General features: G+C 45.2%; 1 protein-coding gene across 1 annotated transcript; it reads right to left on the bottom strand.

The window, feature by feature from the left end:
* Nucleotides 1-397: 397 nt before the first annotated feature.
* Nucleotides 398-9,657, bottom strand: LOC135805969 (uncharacterized). The gene is made up of 2 exons (XM_065320095.1): nucleotides 9,249-9,657; nucleotides 398-2,534 (listed from the first exon to the last, which is right to left on the bottom strand). Exons 1-2 carry the CDS (start codon nucleotides 9,456-9,458, stop codon nucleotides 1,527-1,529), a joined length of 1,218 nt encoding a protein of 405 aa, XP_065176167.1. The 5' UTR covers nucleotides 9,459-9,657; the 3' UTR covers nucleotides 398-1,526.
* Between the last annotated feature and the right edge of the window lie 9,004 nt (nucleotides 9,658-18,661).

Genomic DNA, 18,661 nt, shown 5'->3' on the forward strand with positions numbered 1-18,661 from the left:
CAAAGGTGCTCTTTTAATTCGCACTTACAATAATTCAATTATAGTGCTTTTCGCGTCCCTCAAAATATGCTGAAAAAGTGCTCTTTTTTCAGTGAAAACAGGCAAAAAGTGCTCTTTTTTCAGTGAAGGATAGCCATGATACATGTTCAGATATGAACCCAAGCTGAGAAATGAAGACGCACTCTCCCATTTATGGGTCCACGAAAGGCAAAACAGGAAGTAAAGTTCAAAAACCCACTTTTACAGCATTCTGTACACCAGGTACAAGCTTCACCAACTTGTTGTCCCCCCCCCCCCCCGAAAATGCGGCGTGCCAAGGTCCATGGATGCATCCAGATCGAGCACTCGGACACTGTGACCGCATGCATGAGCAAACAGATTTTAGCACTTTTTCAGCTAAAAAGCTCAAAAAGGGAGATATTCACCAAAAAACGCAATAAAGGGCGAAAGAAACGGGCTTTTCCAAAAAGGGCCAAAAAGGGCGAGCACCTTTGGGAAAGGGCTAGTGAGAAGGCCTTAGGGTCTGTTGGGAATGCCAAAGTAAAATAATGAAATACAATACAATGCATAATAAAGAAAGGACCAAGGAACTGCAAGTTATTTAGTTACGCTATAATGTCCACTAACACCACCAGTTACTAAACAATCAGCTCATGCGATAACATTGCAAAAGGAAACTGACCGGCGGTACTGACACTCAACAACTAATTGAATACCAGCTCAAGCACGCCGTGGATGCGCACTCCAACAGCCTTCCAACTGGGCAGGTTCTAAGACTAAGTCAGTCTAAGTTAGATGAAAACATAATACCGGAAACCATGCGCTACCATATATGAAAACAAGACAATACAGCCAGCAGTTTCAGCAGACGAGAAGGATAAGCTGGAGTTTGAAGTATTAGTTCGGCGCTTCTTGAGTGTGTGCAGACAACATTTCGTTTTTAGACAACATTTTGTGGCACGGCTGGAAACATCACGTCAAACCTCCACCTGTTACTAGTGTTAGAGGATCATGAGTACGCCTAATCATGAGGTACTGCTCATCAGGAAACTTGGCGTTGGTCTGGGCCTGCTCACGGAGCTAGAGAGCTTGCACGCCAGTCTCAACGCAAACCATACCAGGAGACCTCCTCAGGCTGAAAGTTGTCGCCGAGCAGCATCTACTAACAACCACCAAAGAAGCCAAGTACGCTGGCTCCTCGTCGACAGAAGAGGAAATCCGAGCACCAAGGTCCAGTCTCCTCGTCAACAAGACTTAGTAAGAAAACAGCGAGGTAACAGCAATGTCTGTCTTCATTTTTGTATTTCCTTATTTCGCTCCGAGAAAAATATTGTACTGCAGCTCTTTCAAATATTCAAACAACGGCGACTACTGCTTGCGTTTTTCATGTCGGATCACACTGAAAACCAACTTGGTTTCTTTACCATTCACAGAAATTCATCAATCCGAATCGAGTTTTCAAAACTTCTCCAAAACCAGGTGGAAAGACGCCATTATGTAATCTAGTCAGTCATGGACAGCCGTGTCTACACACAGACTACAGTTGGCTTGCCACACTGTTCCATGGCGCTCAGAAGTTCCTCTTTTGTCAGTTCCTTTTCAGACTGCGACGTTGGTAATGTGGAAAGTAGGTAGCTTCCCAGATCACAGTAGAGAATCTCCCGACTGGGGCGACTAGACTCGGATAGACTTTGCCACAACTCGTCATACTCCATGACAGCCACGAAGTAATCCTCCAACTGCGAAACACGTAGGATTCCCTTGATCACCAGCTTGAGTAGGGAGTGAAGCTCTGCCAGCTTTACCGTGAAGTTGATCCAATTCTGGGTCGCTAACGTGTCATGGCCAAGAAGGTGACCCTCATTAATGTCGATAAATAGATAGTCGTACGGGTTATAGGTCCACCGAGTAGTAATGTGCTGAGGAAGTGTTGGTATCAGATTCTCACATCTTAGTGATAAGAGCAATTCTGGATCGCTCCTTGCAAGGCTTTCAAAGCATTTTGCAAGCTCGACTAGCCTGCAAGAACGGTTCACGTAAGGAACGTATGATACAGTTGCTGGAATATCCCGTTCTAGTTTGTCCAGGATACGTGTTTGGTACTCTTCATGGGAGCCGCAATTGTCCAACAACAAACTCGTCGCAGCTCCTAAACTGACCCGCTCTTCCTCATCCCTTACTCTGCATTGTTCGTCAAGCAATGAAGTTGAAAGGTCCGGAAGGTAGGAACAAGCGCCTTCTGGTAACAGCCAGAGCGTTTTGATCAAAGGCTCCGATTCCGGAGGGCTCATTCGGATAATGGTGTGGTCCCTTGTTGTAGGCGGCATCAACGCCAGGCCGGACAATTGCACAATCATTCTATCCTTTCGTGCGAAGACCTTTTTTTGATCATGACAATCATCGCTATCGACAACGCAGTGAGCGTCTCTCCAATACGTGCTTTTGTGTATACTAGATACACTGGTGGCGATCCAGAGATGCTCGGCAACTAGGATATAGGAGCGGTCCAAGCAAGGACTAATCTGATAGCGATTCTGCATGCATGGGACGAGACAGAAGACAACATAATGATGACCAGGTATAAGGGGAGAAGAGACATCATGTAATAGGCTTAGTTGATGGGTGCTACTTGTTTTGTATTTTTCTGAACAGAAGTCACACATTTCACACAACAATGTTCTTGTTGTGTTTGCAGCTTTGCCAGTACAATCCTTGTGATGAGAGAATACTGATACATATCCAATGGTGTACGTGTTTGATATGCAACTCGCCCTACGTAAAGTTGAACTCGGATGGTGAGCCAATCTGATTATGGTAAAAGTGGAGAAGGACAAAATGTTACGTTGGTGGACAGTCATAGCTCGTAACATTTTGTCCTTCTCCTTTTTCGCCCTTCTTACCTACTTCCTCCGTTAACAAAAACTTCGTGATAGATTTTTGAGGGACTGTTTTGCGCACAAACTGCCGTGAAATGAGTCGCAATCACTTTCTCGACCTTCCCTGGCATGCCATGAAAGAGGTACGATGCAAGGAGAGCGACCCTTTACGACAAGGCGAGCGGAATCGATGGTTGCGCTGTGGCAACATAGGTGATGACAGTCATGGCGAGCGAAAGTGAAATACCAATTCTCCGAGGGGATAATGCGCTGCTTGGCCTCTCTACTACTCTAGTACTGAGTTTGAGAATGATAGAGAGCGATGGAACGGAGCAGCGAGCCCACACAATGAGCGAGAGAACAAGGAGCTGCTCCGATCGCACGGCGCAATGAAATATTTCTGAACTCAAAGTTCTTGTTCAACCTGCGCAAAGCCCAGATTCGAATGCTGATGACCATGCATTCTTTCAGAAGGCTGCAGTCCGACGCGAGTCTCGTGGCTAAAGAAAGTCGAGTCAGTGGACTTGCTAGCCGCTGCTGTTCAGTGCTGGCACGGGTCTACTAGTAGTAGTTTCTCAAACTGAACTCTCTGCTCATTCCGCCAACAGTTTCTCTTGTAAAGACGCTGTACATAGGCTGAACTACCTTCGTCCAGTGATTTGCAGTCGATACAAACTGTTCTTGACCTGTTCTAATCGTTTTAATAGTCACCAAAATCGCTAACGGAGGAAGTACCAAGATTGCAAGAAACATTTCAATAATTAACTCGGATTAGGCCTTGACGGATTATGCTAATATTTTCGTGAAATTATGCTTTTCGCATTGCTGAAAAAATTGCAGAATTATGCTATATTTATGCTAAAAGTTATCATATTATGCCGCATTAAGCTCACATATGCTGCTGATGTATATGATGCTTCTGTGCAAAATACCAGGGGAATTGTTTTGTAGAGGGCGTTGTACTGTAGTAGCAAAAGTTCAACGGGGTCACCGCACCATCCGACCTAGCTACGACCGTCACTGATTGTAGTGGACTGGACATGTCATCAAGGGAGTCGTAAACCTACAACTTCCTGGGGCATCTGGTGCATCTACTTGTACTTGTAGAACATGTACAACTGTATGGAATTTGATGCGAACAGGCGGATTATTCCAATTTATGCGATTCATATGCAATTTGCCTCGAATTATGCGATTATTCGATTTTGGTAGAAATTATGCGAAAAATTATGCTAGCATAATCCGTTAAGGCCTAACTCGGATACTCAACCAGTATTAAAGGGAAACTGAACGACAAAATTAAGCATGGCTTATTCGAAGGAGAATTGGGCACTGATTCCGATGAGCTATGCCTCGAGCCGATCAGAGAAGAGGAACCGTGTCAAATTTCATAAATAACACCTTCCATATTTGGAAATTGGGCTTGATGACGTGCGAACTGCTTAGCTGTCACCATGCTGTGCATGCTCAGCAGTGTAATTGAATGGAAGAAAACAATTACTTTGGTGTTTTGCAGCTCTGTTTCGTTCCCTGGCGGTAACCAAATCTAGATGTAGGAATCTGTTGAGCAGAAGAGTGACACATGTCTTCCTGAAGGCTGTCCAGGCTGCAGTGGTGATGAAGAAGACAAGATCATCACCCCGAGATCGATTGTAGCGAATTGGAAAACTCATGGTAAATTTGCTTCCACTCCAAGGCAATGTCGAGGTATGAAGGGTGCTTGTACTGCCTTCCAAAGTGAAGAGGAGATGAACATGGCTTTGCATAGCTGTTGTTCTACGCCAACTTACCTACTCTTGCTGGTACCGTAGTGGCATATTGCAAATTTCGTGGACGAACAACTCTAGTCACTAGTGGCTAGTGAGCAACACTAACAGGTGAGATTTTTCATTTCGACAAAAATTGTTTTTTTGAGAACTGACAGTGGCAGTCATTAGACTCAGTAGGTGTCTCTCTGCTGCTTCTTTCCCTTCATCGGTAAGGTTGTGCTTGAAGTAAAAATAAGTAGAAAATGTGGAACAAAAATCTGATCATGTAATTCGAATTTCAACTTCAAAGTATGTGTACATCAAATGACAAACATTTCAAGGTGGTGCTGTGCATTGAAAAAGACTGGGAGCTGGCAGCAATGGGAAGGGTAGAAACGAAACCAGTAATGTAGAGTATTCATAAGGTAGAGGGAGATGAAAACGGGAGAAGAGTAGTGAGTATTTCAGTTTGAAGTAGTGTCAATAGACAGCATCGTGTTGCACACGTTGTGAATATTGTGTGAATCTAATAATTGGCGGAGGGTAGTGATTAGGCAGAGTATTGTTACAATACAAGGTACTTTGTGAGCAGATAGCAATCAATATCACGGCATGGTTTAGACAGGAACTCATAAATGTCACGAAATTGATAATCCAAAAATTAGTATCCCCTGAGTAGTATTATGGTGTTCTCCTGTGTTTACATGCAGAGCCTTGACGTTGCTGGACGAGCGACAATATAAATTACATAAACATGTAGCTCATGATGTGGGATGACTGCCGTATCGCATTGCCAACGCAAACCCATCCTGTGTCAGTGCAGCCATCCAGCAACTTGAACTCCCCGGACCAGATGCCGCTGCAGCTGAACACCATGCCGATGGAAAGCCAAGAGTTGATAGCGACGCATTCTGGTCTGCACAGTACAAGGCAAAGAACAATTATGAATTATAACGCATTGTAATCCTTCCCACACTTCTTTGTAAAAACAAACAAACGGTGCCATTATCACACCACTTGATCAAGCATCTTGATGGAGGTATTTTCCATTGTGCAGGCCCAGCATCTGCACCAGGAAGACCATGATTGTACACTTACACGTATCTTGTGTGTGTGTGTTCGTGCGCGTGTGTTTGTGTATCTGTAGACTGTATGTGCACACACGTGTGTGGGGGGGGGGGGCATGCACATGTGTACTATGGGTAGGAGTGTGGGGGGCACGCACATGTGTACTATGGGTAGGAGTGTGTGGGGGGCACGCACATGTGTACTATGGGTAGGAGTGTGTGTGTGGGGGGGGGGGGGGGGCACGCACATGTGTACTATGGGTAGGAGTGTGTGGGGGGCGGGGGTACACGCACATGTGTATGGATGTGCGCGCTGCATGCGTGTGTCTGTGGGATGGGGTGGGGGTGCACGCACATGTGTACATGTGTGTGCGCAATACAGCATGTCTGTATGTGTTCGTTGAACACAGGGTGTACTCCTGATTCCATAAACTTTGTGATCATTGTGATTTCATGTGCTTTGAAGTTGAAATTCGCAATACATGTACTGATGCTTGATTAGATTTATGTTCCACATGTTCTATTTATTTTATTTTACTTCAAGCACTTGTACTATTCAAGCACAACCCTACCTATGAAGGGAAAGAAGCAGCCAAGACACCTACTGAGTCAAATGACTGCCACTGTCAGTTCTCAAACAAAAACAATTTTTGTCAAATTGAAAAATCTCACCTGTTAGTGTTGCTCACTAGCCACTAGTGACTAGAGTTGTTCGTCCACGAAATTTGCAATATGCCACTACGGTACCAGCAAGAGTAGATAAGTTGGCGTAGAACAACAGCTATGCACAGCCATGTTCATCTCCTCTTCACTTTGGAAGGCAGTACAAGCACCCTTCATACCTCGACATTGCCTTGGAGTGGAAGCAAATTTACCATGAGTTTTCCAATTCGCTACAATCGATCTCGGGGTGATGATCTTGTCTTCTTCATCACCACTGCAGCCTGGACAGCCTTCAGGAAGACATGTGTCACTCTCCTGCTCAACAGATCCCTACATCTAGATTTGGTTACCGTCAGGGAACGAAACAGAGCTGCAAAACACCAAAGTAATTGTTTTCTTCCATTCAATTACACTGCTGAGCATGCACAGCAGGGCATGCGCTAAGGATTAAAATGTGCTCAGACACAAAGTCCTGCCAGTTACAAAAATGGCCGGACATGTCCGGACATGCAAATTTTCACATCAAATCACACAGTGTTCAGTGTAGAATTAATACCATCAAAATGTTATCATGACGTGAAAAGAGTCCGACCTTGGCTGCTGCTGCGTCGTCAAGTTTGCACAAGGCTCGAGCGATTGGCGCATACTCTATTGGGTTTCCGCTTGACTCACGGCTCCTTGCCAAACAATGCCATGGCACGGCGATGCATTTCAGAAGCAGCATGATCTTTGAAGGCTGATGTTTTCAGGTTCCTTGAGCCAACGACGAAGGAGTCAGAAAAATTCTTGCTGCTGCGAATTTTATCAGCAAAACGGGAACACATCTTACACTTCAAATTTTCGGCAACGCTACGATCTGAGGGACTGCGCTCATACTCATAGCTCAGCCAAACAGAAGTAAATTGAAAGCTCCCTATCATACTCGGCGACCCACTTGTCACAAGTGGTCGTCTTGACTCCTCTGGGCTTCTTTCCAAGAGGAGCACCCGGAGTCTGCGGTGCTTGGCTTTCTCTTGCCAGACTACATCACTAATGACTATGAGACAAAGGATTGACGTGCCTTTTCTTTTTTGTACTTTGCAAAAAAGTGCGCGGACACTTTGTCCGGATGTGTACAAAACATCCGGAAACTGACTGTAAACGGTCGGAAATTGTCCGATGTCCGACCGTTATTTCGCGCCCTGCACAGCATGGTGACAGCTAAGCAGTTCGCACGTCATCAAGCCCAATTTCCAAATATGGAAGGTGTTATTTATGAAATTTGACACGGTTCCTCTTCATTCTCTCTCTCTCTCTCTCTCTCTCTCTCTCTCTCTCTCTCTCTCTTACTCTCTCTCACTCTCACTCATTTTCTCCCTTTCTTCGTGTGTTCTCTCTGTCATAATTATTATATCCACGACCCAAGCCCGACCCAAGTTTGATTTTTCATCCTTCCGCACTCATCTATTAAAAAAAAATTAAAAAAAATTATCGTATCCGTTCCCGAAGGGAACTCACGACGGCCGCTAACACCCGATAAACCCTAGCGGCAGATGCAGCGCCTAACGGTGGGGGTGAGTGGGTAAGTCTCACAACCACTGGCACAAGTGCCGAAAGCGACCCCATTAGCTGCACCCATGTACCCCTTGTGCCTGGCCACAAGTTCCCAGTTGACTGTGGGTAGCAGCACGGCTGGAAAAACCGCTCCCAGGCAGGACTTGAACTAGGTACCTCTCGTATCTCAATCATGGTCTTTGACCAACCCACTGTGCCTGCCTGGTCTGCACTCATCTATTACTATGTCCATAATCATTTAAAAATCATCTTTTAAAAAAGCAATTGCAGGTGTTGGAAGCTGTGTATATTCGTTCTCGTGACCCTGTGCTATGTAAACAGAAAGAAAACGTTATAATCACTCACACTCTTCAATTAATACACACGCACCATTACATTCATTCACACAGTATCACATTCATCTGCCACTACCTTTCTCACATACACTATATTCACACATTGCAAAGGTGCAAACTTCGCTTTTTGTACTTGCTGGCTGCTGCATTTCGACCTGAAACCATATTAGGTACATGTATTACGTGTGTGTTTTAGTTATTAGAGAGGTTAAGTTACACGTTGTTTGCCCTTTTTCAAAACGCGGTGCAAATCTCACGTTACGTGTAATTTTTAGAGGTTAAGTTACACGTGCAACGTGACGTGAAATTTTGCCTGGCAGGATTCGGGTTTAGTTCGCACAAATATCAAATCTTCCAACAAACTCGATACAACTCGATAAAATTCCGGAAACTCACACAAATTCGGTCGGAGTAACCAAGCGCAGCTTCCAAAAACTCACGTCATGAACTTACGTGCGAGACAGTCAACTCACGTAAAACACGTCAAATGTTACGTGAGTTTTTTCACTTTTTGACGTAAAAGTTCACGGACGTAAGACTTTTACGTGAAACTTAACCTCTTAACATTTTTATGTGACGGCGTTCCACTGATGACAGTCACAAGAAAACGTATGGAACTTAACTTTCTTCTTTTTTTGCTGTTATTAGTGCACAATTTATCTTATTTATTGCCATTTTACGACTATTGTCTCCTCGTCGATTGTTTAAATAATAGTTACATGTCACTATTAGTAAGCCCGCGTTATAGTGGTCCTCTAGGACAGGTGGTCACCTTATCGGAGTGGTCGCTTTGCCAACTTTTACTGTAGTCGCAAGTAAGTTCCCGAAAGCAATCAGTTTTAAAGAGGCCTGTCAGCCGAAAATCCCAATCTAACAGTACAAGGTTGGAGACCGGCAGCTTGTGCAGACAAGGAAGGATTGTCTCGGAGAAAAACGTCTTTCCGAACTCCTTCCAGCAATATAATTGAAACCAAGTTTCGAAAAGAAACATCACACATTACTCACCTGGCATAGGCGCCTGAAAATGTCTTCAGTGTGCAGAAGCTCCCGGACGCGTCTCGTAACGCCACATAACTGAAAGATGTCGGCAAGTGATAACATAGGTAGCACTGCTGCTTCCCACACATCAACAAGTACACTGTCCAGTACACATGGTACATGCTCGACTGACTCTTGCTCCATTGCTTTGCAGATCTTCAGTTCGTTCAGTTGCATTCAGGGAGATCGTTATATCAGTGAATGATGCCTCTTGCGTCCGTCATTCTTGCGCACATCTAAAATCATCGTCTTCAACAGCAGCAAGAGGAACACTCAGTCCAGTCTTACCTAGGACCAGAAAGAACTAAACTGACGATGTCGGGCATGCAGCAGGCGCAACGTGTTCAACGGTGGAGAAAACTAGTCTTTTCAGTTGATTTGCAGAGAGTCAACTGACTTGTGCATGCTTGAAAGCACTGAAAAAAGTGAAATCCACCTTACAGGGCTTACGACGAAGTAACATAGTTACGTGTTGTACTAGTGACAGTGAGTTCCCGTAGGCACAAACGTGAGCACCCTACGCGTATGATTAGCTAACTCTCTCAGTAGGAGTTGTATCACATCGTCATGAACCTTTATCACCAGAGCGCGCTGCTAGATAGCTCAGGCTAACGTCTAAGTGGTCCAGCAGAGGCCCATTTGTACCTAACAGTTGGCTGTTGCCAGTTTGCTGTTTCGGCAATGACTACTTGTACTAGATTGTGTGCTGGTAAAATAATTAATTGATATCCCTTTGTCTTCGGTGCAGAGCACAGAACTGTTACTGGGCAAAGAACCTGAGAATCGAAGAATTCTGATACAAGTAGTATCACTGTTTGTCTGGCCCACTCCATGGTCATGACGCATGAAGTAAATCATCAGTTCTGACATCAGCAGTACAGCGGAGTCGAGATGCGACAATCAAGCGACTACAAAAATAATAATTATTGGTACAATGTCATAAGTGGCGGAGGCTAGCCCTTTCCCAAAGATGCTTGCCACTTTTTTCGCAATTTTTCGTTGTTTAGGAAGAAATCGCAACCTTCGCAACTTTCGCAACTTTCTTCATTTTCGCGAACTATTTCGCAACTTTTCCGCAACCTTAGCGCAATTGGCGCCATGGCATGGGGTCAAAAGGTCAAGTCACCGACTCACCGACTACAATCTATCGGCGCCATGAAAAAGAAAAGCGACGATGTTAGGGGCCGTCCGTAAATGTCGATAGTTTTTACAATCCGTGAAATTTACGTACCTGGGTACCGGGTGGTGGGTGCAGCCGAAATTCAAAGTAAATAAAATATCGATGACACGCGGACCTGGCGCCCAGTACTGCGTGTGCGTGGGTCTGCGTGCGTCGAACCACACGTACACGTAGATTGTTGTCTCCAAAAAATGTAGCGGAGATCGAAACTCTTGAAGCAAAAGAAAGAGGGAAGTTTGTCAGATATTATTCACAAGTATAATTATTGCACAATTATTCGAAGTATCACAATACATGTACCTGATTAATCAGGGTCAAGTCCAGCTCTTATTTTGAACTCCACATCGAAGAATTGCTACATCGCCAATGGTTGGAACAGTTCCCATGTGGAGCGTGGCCTAACGAAAATGGCACGGCAGACTACTTTGTTTGGTACAGCTGCCTAACGAAAATGGCACGGCAGACTACTTTGTTTGGTAAAGCTGCCAAAAAAGATAAGTTTTTCAAAGAGCTTGACAGCCCTGGTGAAGACGACGATGGCTACTACGCCGTCATCGAGGCGTAGATGACTCTACTGTAGTTATGAATGACACGGTCGGTGAGCGCATGCCTGCATGGACTCCATGGACTCCACCTACATTTATGTAGGTACAGTACATGTGTCATCAATATTTTATTCCGTAAAAAGTAGGGGGGTGGGTGGTGGGTCCTGGTTACTTTGTAAAATTCACGGATTGAAAAAACTATCGATATTTACGGATGGCCCCTTAGGCCATGGTAAAAAATAAAGTTGATTCTCAGGTCATGAGCCTGTGAAAATCGGTGCGAGCGAGCGATTTTTTATTTTAATTCCCACAATTTTTTTATTTCCAAAGATAGGGTCACACATGTGTACGTCACAGGTTCATAATTAATTTATAATTATTTTATTATTCAGGCCAGGGAGTAGAAAAATACCGGTATTTTACTACTCCCGGATTCATGCCTTTCGCATTGACCGTTTTCTTTTCATGCACGCATATGCATGCGTGCATGCATCTGATCTGTCGAAGGCTTTTGTTTTGACACGATCAAGCGAGACACCTTGCTGACTGTTCTGGAGGCGTTTCTGAGTGACGATGACGTTCGCTTGATCAGGGTCTTGATCTCTAACACCAGACTTCGTGTTCGGCTTGGGAGGTGCCAGTCGGAATCATTTGCTACAACGAAGGGGACGCCACAGGGGGATTGCCTTTCCCCCGTTCTCTTCACGATTTACCTGGAGGCTGCGCTCCGACAACTAAGGCAAGAGGTGCCAGCAAGACCTCTCAGCGACAACGGTCTGCCGCTCGAACTTGTATATGCGGATGATGCAGACTTTGTCAGCACCTCAAAGTCCTGGCTGGCGGACGTGGAGGCGACTGCCAGCACGGTGCTACCACAGTGGTCCCTGATCATGAACCGGGACAAAACTGAGTATACGGACATCTTCAGAAGTGCGGACAGGATCGATGAAGAGTGGAGGACAACGCGCAAGCTGGGTTCGCTGCTGGGCGACGAAGAGGATATTATGCGACGAAAACAGCTGGCGACTGCAGCATTTCAATCCCTATGGAGCCTCTGGAAGAGGCATCAGCACATCAGCGAGAAGTTGCGTCTGCGGCTGTACAACACTTTTATTATTCCAGTACTGACGTACAACTCGGGTACGTGGGGGGTCAGTGTGACCGTTCTGTCTCGCCTGGATTCCTTCCACCGCCGTCAGCTAAGGTCACTCATCGGTGTGAAATGGCCACAAATAATACCGAATGATGCTCTCTATGCCAGATGCGAAGCTGAACCCTTGAGTGTCATGGTCAAGAGATCACGCTGGAGGCTGTTTGGCCACATCCTGCGGATGGCAGATGAAACTCCAGCTGTTATGGCTATGTTCGGGTACTTCGCCAATCAGCAACAGAAATGCTGGAGGGGTAGACCGCGGACGACCCTGCCGCAGGCATTGGTGGGAGATCTGCGCCAAGCCAATGCCGGATTGCTCGGGAACTTAGACGCTCGAGCCATTGCCCATGACCGACCCCCATGCCGAGATCTATGTATGAAGAACTGTGCATCGTGATATTCCGACAGGTCCTGAAACAGTCAGACTCAGGAAATAGCACTATTATTATCACTCAGGCTGCAATATTCAATGACATAATTAGACATATTCATAAATGACATATCTTCAATACCCATGAGCTACATTGTATATGATAATTATATCATTATCAGGGCGCGAAATAACGGTCGGACATCGGACAATTTCCGACCGTTTACGGTCAGTTTCCGGACCTTTTGTACATATCCGGACAAAGTGTCCGCGCACTTTTTGCAAAGTAAGAAAAGGCACTTCAATCCTTTGTCTCATAGTCATTAGTGATGTCGTCTGGCAAGAGAAAGCCAAGCACCGCTGATGCGGGTGCTCCGCTTGGAAAGAAGCCCAGAGGAGTCAAGACGACCACTTGTGACAAGTGGGTCGCCGAGTATAATTACTTGATAGGGAGCTTTCAACTTCTGTTTGGCTGAGCTATGAGCGCAGTCCCTCAAATCGTAGCGTTGTCGAAAATTTGAAGTGTAAGATGTGTTCCCGTTTTGTTGATAAAATTCGCAGCAGCAAGGATTTTTCTGACTCCTTCGTCGTTGACTCAAGGAACCTGAAAACGTCAGCCTTCAAAGATCATGCTGCTTCTGAAATGCATCGTCGTGATAACATTCCGATAGTATTTATTTATTTATTTATTTATTTATTCAACATCTCCTGGCCCGTCCGAAGACTGCCAATAAACATGAGAGGTCAGGTGATAGCCAACCACGGCAAGCTAAAAGGGAAAAAAAGAAAGATGCTGTCAGAGAGGGAAAGGAGATAGGGAGAGAAAAAGAAAGGGAGGCACATTAATAATACATGGGATCACTTCGGATGAGACAGTGTGGAAAGCTGGACTGTGAATTTCCTGATATCCTGGCATGTCTTAATGCTAGTAGGCAGGTTAGACCAAAGGGAGTATGCTGAGAAGAAAGGGGATTTCAAAAACAGAGAGGAACTAGCTCGGGGCAGTGATAAGGCATTGCGTGTTGGTCTAGTGGTAACAAACCAGTTGTACTTGGCAATATGTTTCGGGACTTGGGCTAGGAAGATTTTTTGCACAAGGATACAAAGATGCTGCTGATGTCGGGCAAGAAGAGGGTGCGTGGAAGCAAGTTTATAAAGACAAAGGGAGGCAAATGTTTGGTCTTTTCGAAACAGAATTTTCAGAAGCAAGCGTTGATGTACCTCCAGTCTGTGGAGTAAAGTCTGAGACAACCCGCACCAAGCTATATCGCAATAGTCAAATATAGGCAAAATGTACGACTTAAAGAACAATTCTCTGCAGTTATCATTCAAGTGTTGGCAGTGGGGTTGTAGCATACCTAAGGACGCACTCGCACGCTTGCACACAGACTGGACTTGTGGAGACCAGGAGAGTTGGCGGTCGAGAATAACGCCCAGGTGCTTGTGCTCGTTAACAACTTTAATAGGTGTACTATTTAGACCAGGAAAATACAGAAGTTGAGTGGGGGGCGAGGGAGAGAAGAACATGGCCTCGGTTTTGGCGAGGTTAGGCTTCAGTTTCCAGGTTTCCATCCATGTTACTGTAGCGTTGACCCCGGACTGCATGGAGGCCGTGAGGTTGTCTGCCGAGCTGTCGGAGCACATCAGAGCAGTGTCGTCAGCAAAAAGACTTACATTTGGTACAAGGGCTGGCAAGTCATTAACGTACAGTAGAAATAGGAGCGGCCCAAGTATGGACCCCTGGGGTACCCCAGACACGACTAGTAATGGGTCTGATAGGGAGGTAGATACTCTGACAGTCTGGTGGCGGCAGGAAAGATAGGATGAGAGCCATTGCAGGGCTGGACCATGTACCAAGAAGACGGACTCTAGCTTTGCAAGCAGACCACGATGCCAGACGGTGTCGAAAGCTTTGGCTAGGTCAAAGAACACGATGCCAACATGCCGCCTGAGGTTCCGCTGGGTGTAGATGTCTTGTACTAGACGTGTTAGTTGGAAAGTTGTGGAGTCTCCACGGCAGAAACCGGATTGAGATGGTGAAAGCGCTGGGGTGACGTGGCAGTACAGAGACTCAAAGAAAATACGTTCACAGACCTTGGACACAGCGGGAAGGAGAGAGATTGGTCTGTAGTTGCCAGCCTGAGAGCGTTGGCCTTTCTTATAGATCGGGACAATAACAGCAGATTTCCAGACGGACGGAAATACTCCTGTACGATATGACATGTTAAAGAGCAGGCACAAGGGATAGGACAGAGATGGCGCAAGCCATTTGAGAACCTCATTGGGTATGCCATCTTCGCCAGGGGACTTACAATTCTTCAGGAGTTTGAGGTGCTTACAGACGGTAGCAGTCGTGGTAACGACGCGTGTGAGTGGTGCGCTAAGTTCAGGGGCTGGGGACAGCGATGGAATGACCCAATTCGGATCTTCCGGAATGCCGCATGAAACAAACTGCTTGTTCAGTGTGTCTGCAATCGCCTTCACATCGTGCTGGCGGTTGCCATTGGAGTCCGTCAGGTACTGGATTGGCGCGCGGGAGGTCCCGCGGCACTGGTTGCGAATGAATTGGTGGAGTGATGGGCGATCGGGGGAGGAGAGTGTTGCAGAAAGAGAGTTTAGAAAGGAGCGGTGTGAGGTACGAGAAAGGTGCTTGACGAAGTTGCGTTGAACTCGGTAAGCCTCCCGGTTAACCGGCGTTGGGAATTTCTTGTAGATGCTGAAAAGATCACGCTTGCGCTTCACTTCAGATACGAGGGACCGTGTCACCCATGGGGGACTAGATGTCGAGGATGATTATATATTAATTCTACACTGAACATTTTGTGATTTGATGTGAAAATTTGCATGTCCGGACATGTCCGGCCATTTTTGCAACTGGCAGGACATTGTGTCAGAGCATATTTATTATTATTATTATTATTATTATTATTATTATAGACAACACCTCATGGCATGAGAAGAAAATCAGCCAGTACGGGAGATGTGGGTGTTAACCAACCATGGTGAATAAAAGAAGAAAAGTAATGGTCAAGACGGAGAAGCATGGGAGGGACAGGTGATGGTGAATCTAGTGAGCAGATTTAAATGCGTCCAGGGCACTGGCATTGCGCGTAGTAGCGGGCAGCGCAAGCCAAGCAGAGTAAGCAACAAAGAGTGGAGAGCGTACAAGGGAGGACGTTTTAGCCAAGGGGAGGGCAACAGAGCATCTTGTCTGGGAGCCATCTGTGATTCGGAACCAGTTATACACGTTAAGATGAGGAGGATGTAGAGCTAGTTTAAATTTGTGAGCAAAATTGCAAATTAATTTTTGACGGTGGGTCGACAGTGGGCAAGCATTTGCAAGGACATACAGGGAAGCAGAAGAGTAGAGAGGGACTAAACAGGGACTAAACAGGATACGAAGAAGTTTTCTATGGTGGATTTCGAGATGCTCAGCGAGAACCGAGGACAAGCCACACCAGCTAACAGCAGCGTACATGAAAAGAGGCAGGATGTACAGTTTGTAAAACAAAATTTTACATTAAATTTTGAAAGGAAGATGGAAACAATGGGACGTGTCGTATTTATTCAGCTTTTATTTCTTGTGTACTTGCATACTGGTATTAGTTTAGTCCCACAACCTGCGATAAAATGATCCGCTGTAGCACCTACTCCACTTTTATGTTTATGTATCTATGTCATTCGGATCTTCCCAAGTTGTACAATGTACTGTTGAGATACCGAATTCAAATAAATCAATACCATACCATACCATACCATACGTATAACACCTAGGGCAGAGCTTGAACGGCTGCATTTTAATCCTTAGCGCATGCCCTGATTATATCATCGTTCTGGCTCTTTCCCCTGTCATAGTCCTGTTTATCATGTTCAGCATAAGCGAAGTTGTGGATCATGCTTGCATGGTTGACTCCAACGCGTACATGCAAGTAATAATACCGTATTTCCGCAAATAAAAGGCCGTCCTCGTATACAACGCCTTCCTCGTATACAAGGCCGGGGCAGGGGGCGATTGAAAAAATAAAAGACCGTCTCCGATTAGAAAACCGGGCCTACTAAATGAGGCCTCATTTACACGACAACGATTGAAAAACGTTTTTCAATCGTTTTCGAAACGTTTTTGCTGTTTACACGAAAACGATAATCGTGTACACTGCAACACGTTTTTCGGCGCGCAATGGTCACGTGCAAGAAGTTGGCCTGGCGCAGGCTGGCGGTGGCATGTTTTGAGTACAGGGCTCGTACTAGAAAAACGTTTTTGCCGTTTACACGAGAACGAAACGGAACGAAAACGATTGAAAAACACTTTGAAGGCCGTTTTTCGTTTGAAACGTTTTTGAAACGTTTTTCAGCGTTGTCGTGTAAACGCTCTTATCAAAATCTGTGGAAGCGTATTCGAAAACGTTTTTGACAAAAACGTTTTTCAATCGTTGTCGTGTAAACGAGTCTTTGTTCTTGTGTTAAAAATAGAAGACCGTGCTCAAACTGTGGGAAAAAATAGAAGACCGTGCTCAAACTGTGTAGAAGAAAATGGAAGAACGGGGGTAAAACTGTGTGGCGAGAAATAGAAGACCGGGGGGTCAAACTGGGTTGAAAGAATAAAAGACCGCCCTCGAATACAAGACCGTCCTCGATTATAAGGCCGGGTTAGGACGAGGTTGAAAAAATAGTAGACCGGCCTACTATTTGTGGAAATACGGTAATAATTTATTATTATTATTACAAAAAAAAGTATTGTCTACGCATGCATCTACGCAAGAGTCACCACCAGCCAATTAGGACATGTGTCAAAGTATTGAACGTTTTCGTTCCCTTCTTGTCAAAATACTACAGGGAATGATGGAAATAAGCTAAAAGACTACAACTATAAGGAAAAGAAGTTCAGAAATATATCACTCCAATTATGTGTAGAAGTGACACGAAAAAATAGATGTGAAGAATCAAGAAAACAGCATGCAAATCCAATAAGTGACAAAAACGCAGTGACAAGAAAAAGAGAGAAATATCAAGAGATCTATTTCGCACCTTCACGACGAACAGTGCCGAACAACTGCAAAGACAACACATTCTCCTTCTGAACACAAAGCTCAGGGTCTAACTTACGTATGTACAAAGCTTCCAACACGGCAAGATGTAACAAAGACCTACCACGCGACAAAACAGAGAATACATCATCGGAATACCACTCACGACAGCTAGCACTGACCGACAGGTGACACTTGATTGCCGAGGTACCGTTTCCCTGACCCGACGACTTGGCCGTTGTCACCTCCGATATTGCCGCTTGCGAATCTCTCCCATTACGCCCTGCGTCCCTGCAATTCCGATTGCCTCGGTCGAGATCCGTGTGCTGCTCCACGTCCAGTCTGTCCTGCTTCCGTGGTCTACCTCGTTTCTTCACATTAACCGTTGTTGTCACTTCCAGTATTGGTTCTTTTGATTCGTCATCAATTCGTCTCCTCAATTGACTTCTGGTGACTCGTCCGGGGCTCGATTGTCCAGATGTCAGTTTCGGTGGTTTCCGTATCGGTCTCTTCTTCTTGTTGACGGCCAAGTCGTCGGGTCAGGGAAACGGTACCTCGGCAATCAAGTGTCACCTGTCGGACAGTGCTAGTTGTCGTGAGTGGTATTCCGATGATGTATTCTCTGTTTTGTCGCGTGGTAGGTCTTTGTTACATCTTGCCGTGTTGGAAGCTTTGTACATACGTAAGTTAGACCCTGAGCTTTGTGTTCAGAAGGAGAATGTGTTGTCTTTGCAGTTGTTTGGCACTGTTCGTCGTGAAGGTGCGAAATAGATCTCTTGATATTTCTCTCTTTTTCTTGTCACTGCGTTTTTGTCACTTATTGGATTTGCATGCTGTTTTCTTGATTCTTCACATCTATTTTTTCGTGTCACTTCTACACATAATTGGAGTGATATATTTCTGAACTTCTTTTCCTTATAGTTGTAGTCTTTTAGCTTATTTCCATCATTCCCTGTAGTATTTTGACAAGAAGGGAACGAAAACGTTCAATACTTTGACACATGTCCTAATTGGCTGGTGGTGACTCTTGCGTAGATGCATGCGTAGACAATACTTTTTTTTTGTAATATTTTCTGCCTCCGTCCTACTTTCAAATTATTATTATTAT

Source organism: Sycon ciliatum, chromosome 1 (assembly GCF_964019385.1).
Source record: "Sycon ciliatum chromosome 1, ocSycCili1.1, whole genome shotgun sequence".
Taxonomy (NCBI): Eukaryota; Metazoa; Porifera; class Calcarea; order Leucosolenida; family Sycettidae; genus Sycon; species Sycon ciliatum.

Excerpts from the sequence above, each read along its gene's own strand:
- LOC135805969 (XM_065320095.1), bottom strand. The coding sequence starts at position 9,458 with ATGCAACTGAACGAACTGAAGATCTGCAAAGCAATGGAGCAAGAGTCA. Across the intron at positions 2,535-9,248 it reads TTTTCAGGCGCCTATGCCAG|AATCGCTATCAGATTAGTCC; the intron begins GTGAGTAATGTG and ends CCATGCATGCAG.